Below are 4709 nucleotides of genomic sequence, written 5' to 3'. Positions count from 1 at the left end.
TGAAGTAGCGCCTCCTGATATCTAACCTAAACCTACCCTCTGCCAGCTTGTGACCGTTATTCCTGGTCACTCCTGGCGGTGCTCGGGGGAACAGTGACTGGTTCAGGTCCTGTAGCCTCTCCTCATAGGGCCTGCCCTGCTGTCCCCTGATCATACGGGTGGCCCTCCTCTGGACCCTCTCCATGCTGTCCACATCCCTCTTGAAGTGTGGCACCCAGAACTGGACGCAATACTCCAGCTGTGGCCTTTAATGAAATATAGTCTAAAGAATTACATACTTCCTGGTTTCTGAGGGCAAAATATCTATAGTGGATTAAATCCAGAATACAGCAACCAGCCAGATAATCCAGGCTATATGTATAGTAGAAGTAACTGTATTATTCCTGTTGCCTCAGATGGCTCTATACTCGAGCAGGTGTGACCAAGACACAGGGGAGTAGTGACAGCATTATTTCCCATGGTTCCCAGATGAGTTGGGCATTACTGCTTTAGAGCTATTTCAAGAAAAAGAAAGACGGAGCGCCCTGATCTCTCTTTGTAACTTTTCTGCCATGGAAGAATGTGGTAGGAGCAAATGTTCCAACACCACCAGTTTGCTTCCCCATCCTTGTTCCAGCCTCCCCTTTCCTGTGCTAGCTGCCATGCTGATAACTTGTATAGGTTCTGTGCTATCCAGAATCTGATGCTTTCCTCCATGCTCATCTGTATAGCATCCCTTTGTTTGGGAAAGATGCCTTGGTTCTACTGTCAAGAAGCTTTCTGTGGTTGCACAAGGAACAACTATATTTGGTCCTGAGGCGTGTGGGAGAACAAGGTGTTTTAAAAAGAATAATATTTGAAATAATTAAAGTGGAATCACTATTTTTGTCAATAGAAATAATGTCATACATATTTGTTTGGCACAGGTAGGTATGCATATTAAAGGATCAGATTCCTAGGGTAGCATTCCTCTGAGCAAACAATGGTATTATTACTTCTGTTATTCTGAATATTTTTTTGCTTAATTTGGACAAGGTTTGATATTAGGAAGAAGTTTCTGACTCTGAGGGTAGTTCAGCATTGGAACAGGCTACTTAGAGAGGTTGTGGACTCTCCATTCTTGAAAGTTTTCAAGTGTAGGTTAGACAGAAACTTGACTGGGTTGTTTTAGTCAGAGATCATCCTGCCTTGAGTAGGGGGATTCCTGAGGTCCCTTCCAACCCTATTTTTCTATCCTTTAATGAAAATTACACTATAATTATATGATGCTATTTATTGACTATCTTTGTGATGATATTATTCCTGCAGTTGAGATACCAGAATTGTGGCCAAGAGGAGACAGAATAGGAACTGCAGCTTCTGATGAAGAATTTGAAGCTGTCAAGAAGGTATATAATATCAGCAGGAAGCTGGACAGTTCTTAGAATTTTAATGAGACACATAACCTTTTATTTCTAGGTTGTCATTTGAATTACGCATAGTTTGATTGTGAGCAATTGTTGAAATTGGCTGGCTTTTCAGAGATGGGGGATACATGTAGGGGGTTCTGGCTGTGGAGAATGGTGGCAGTATCACTGCAGGGGGGAGAACTGATTGCAGTGGTGGCATGGGCTGGGTTTGAAACAGTCTGAGCTTGGACCTTAGCTTCATTAAAGTGCTCCCCTACTCCAAACTGCTGCCAACCTCTAGCCTAGGAAGATATGCATTATGACACTTGTGGTACCTCTGTAGTGGGTAAAGGACTTTAGTTTCTGGGACTGTTGATCTGACACTTCACAAGCTCTCAAATAAACCTTATAAATTGACAAAAAATAAAAAACCCACTAATGCAAAGTGTCTAATTGACATTACAGTATAGTTCTACTTTACAAAGCTTTTCCTTATTTAATCTCAGCTTGTTCCAATTAATCTTGTGCTTATTTATGTACCGTTAATGTTGCTTCATATTAGATGCCTCTGTTTTTAGGTACCCAGTGCTAGCAAGTGATAAGATTAGAGACTTGCTTTATATCAGCTGTTCTGCAGTATCTGATTCATGTGGTATCAGTGATAAGGGAAAGTGAAATTATTCTGGTATTGCTTTCACTCACAGTGAAGTAGAACACATGAAATAGTTATTGAGCAACAGCAGATGTGGTAAGTCTCCCTCCTCCCACCCTTTGTTTTGCTATCATTTGTCCAGCATTTTAGAATTTTTAAGCTGTGTACCCAAAATTAAATAATTTTTGGAAGTGGTGACCTAGGGGTCATATAAAAATCTATATACAAGCTGGAAATAAAAGCTCAGCTTCCAGATTTTCCAGTTTCCCTGAGCACAAGAAGCACCTCTTTTCCTTAACCACAGTGGGAGCTTTGCCTGAATAAGGAGAAAAGGCTGGATATGACCCATAAAGAATGCCTGTATTGTATGATATGTAGATTTAAAGTTGTTTTGAGAATATGGCAGGTTTACACTAGTATACATCCAAAACAGTTCCCTTTGTTTTAATGGAGTTACTTTAAACTTACACTAAATGTGACTGGGATCAGAATAAAGCCTCTTTATTTAATTTTTGTTTTGTAATAAAAATCTCATTTTCAATGGAAATGGCAAACTAGAAAGTACTTCCTTAAGTATTTAATTAAAAAATACCCCACCTTTTTTGAATGTCCAATCCTCAAAAATGGACAGTTTCTTTCAGACTTTCTCAGATTACTTCCTTTGAACATTCAGCTGACAGGTAATTATTTTGGAAGTCTATAACTTGCTGAGTACTGGGGCTTAGAATGCCACTGTCATCTCAACCATCATTATTAAAAAACGGAAATGAATACTTCATTCTGCCAAGTACTGGATAACTGAAGAAGAGCTAAAATTCATCATAAAATATTATGATATATTATGCTTAATTATCAACAAATGGAATAAAATAAATACCTTTAACTTTGACACACAATTAATTCATATTTATTATCAGATGAAGTCAGAGGAATGGAACTTTCTGGTTCCAATGACAGAATTAAAGCCAGAATCCCTTGATACTAGCCGAAATTATTTTTCTGCCGATTCTAAGCAGAGATGGACTCATGTACGGTTCAACATCTATCCAGGTAAAATAACACTAAATATATATGGACCAAGTAATAACTATTTAATTTTGTTGTTGTTTCTGTTTACCTATTTCCACTTGTCGCTGTCATAATAACAGAAAATATCAACTAGAACAAGCAATGTGGGGAGTCAGGTTTGTTCAACAGATTTTGTAAGATGGGCAGGGAGCCCAGTTTGGTGCATAGAAGTTTCTGGCATGAGCCACAAGACTCATTGACAGTCAGAGGGGTAATTTTTCAGCATTGATACAAGGGATCAGAGGACAGTCAGGGGAATACCTGTTTTATGTTAGTTTCATTTATTTTGAGGTCTATTTCAAGGATTAAAAATCAGTCAGGAGAATAGTAGTTTGGGCATGGACAGATATATTTGGATCTGTTTCAAAAGGGAAATATTTCAGAAGGGCAGTAGCTGCCCAGTTGTAATTGTTATGTGTGATTAAGCTGGGAATGATACAAATGTAGCAAAAATTGCTTCAACTTTAACCCTAGATGAGGCAAGTTATCTTGTTAGTAACTGTTATGAACATATGCAGCAAGGAGATTAAAACAGTAAGTGGTATGGCTAGTTAGAAAGCTGTTGAAACTGATATTCAATTAAATATACCATTTACATCTCAATCAAAATGTTTAAAACAAAGTGTTAATTTCAAACTGATACAGTTTTCATTTTGAAACGACTTTTCAAAGCAATATTTTTTTGGGTTTTTTTTATTAAAAACACTAATTTTCAAACAAAATCAAAACAAAATGGCTTGGTTATATTGTAATTAAATGTTTTAATTGTTCCAAATACATTTATTTTGATATCTTGTTTAGATTGACATTTTAAACTTTTGGGTTAAAAAGAACATAAAAGAACATAAAAAAAATCAAAAAATGCCCTGAAAAATGGGAAATCCACTTCCTACTGAGTTTTATTTTGGCTACTATAATCAAATAATGTCTTTCATTTGTCTCACTAAAATGCCCTTGCACGTGGGGCTAGATTCTTTAACAGTAATTTCTTTTGTAGTAAATACACAGATGAGAGGATGACTTCTAAATTCTTAAGTTGAAATTTAAAGTAATATTTCATTTAAAAATACATTTCTGAATTGCTGATGAGAAAGCATTCTCTTAGACCAACCCTCCCAACCCAACAGACATTTGCTTTTGGGTTGGGAGGGTGGGAGACTGAGTGCCAATCTGGCTGTGTGAGAGAGGCTGTGTGTACGCAGCATCTCCCCCTTGCCCTGCCCCCATCTCCCAGCCATGGTGCTGTCTGGTTGATGGGAAGTGGGGAGAAGGGAGGGGAGGGAGCTGGCGCTGGTGTTTGCCCAGCCTGCACTAGAGTGGGGGCCCTCGGAGGGCCTCAGGGGTGGGAGGAATCCAATCTACCTGCCCCCAATCCAGGATGGGCTGGACAAACACCAGCCTAAGCCTGAACTCCCTTCCTTCCCTTCTCCCTCCCTCCCATCCAACGTTCCCTCTAAGCAGTGGTCTGTGAGCGCGCCACCTCGGTCTGTGAGTGTGCCGTCTTGGGCTGGCGTGGGACACTTATCGAAGAGGGCTGGGGGCTTGAGCTGGGGCCTGGAGCTTAGAGACTGGGGGCCGGAGGCTGAGGCTGGGGGGCCGGAGGCCAGAGGCTGGGGGGCCGG

General features: G+C 39.9%; 1 protein-coding gene across 4 annotated transcripts in view; it reads left to right on the top strand.

Moving 5' to 3' along the window:
* The window catches only part of ALLC (allantoicase), a 25880-nt gene that overhangs the window by 11236 nt on the left and 9935 nt on the right, over nucleotides 1–4709 (top strand). For all 4 annotated transcript variants that reach the window (XM_019537431.1, XM_019537430.1, XM_019537433.1 and 1 more), the window contains 2 exons: nucleotides 1288–1367; nucleotides 2937–3069. In XM_019537431.1, coding sequence (XP_019392976.1) covers nucleotides 1288–1367; nucleotides 2937–3069 — 213 coding nt within the window. The remainder of the gene's footprint in view (nucleotides 1–1287; nucleotides 1368–2936; nucleotides 3070–4709) is intronic.

The sequence above is a fragment of the Crocodylus porosus genome, unplaced genomic scaffold (genome assembly GCF_001723895.1).
Source record: "Crocodylus porosus isolate Cpor-Errol unplaced genomic scaffold, CroPor_comp1, whole genome shotgun sequence".
NCBI classification, from domain to species: Eukaryota; Metazoa; Chordata; order Crocodylia; family Crocodylidae; genus Crocodylus; species Crocodylus porosus.
The sequence above is the reverse complement of the archived record's forward strand: the minus strand, read 5'-3'. Positions and strand labels throughout refer to the sequence as shown.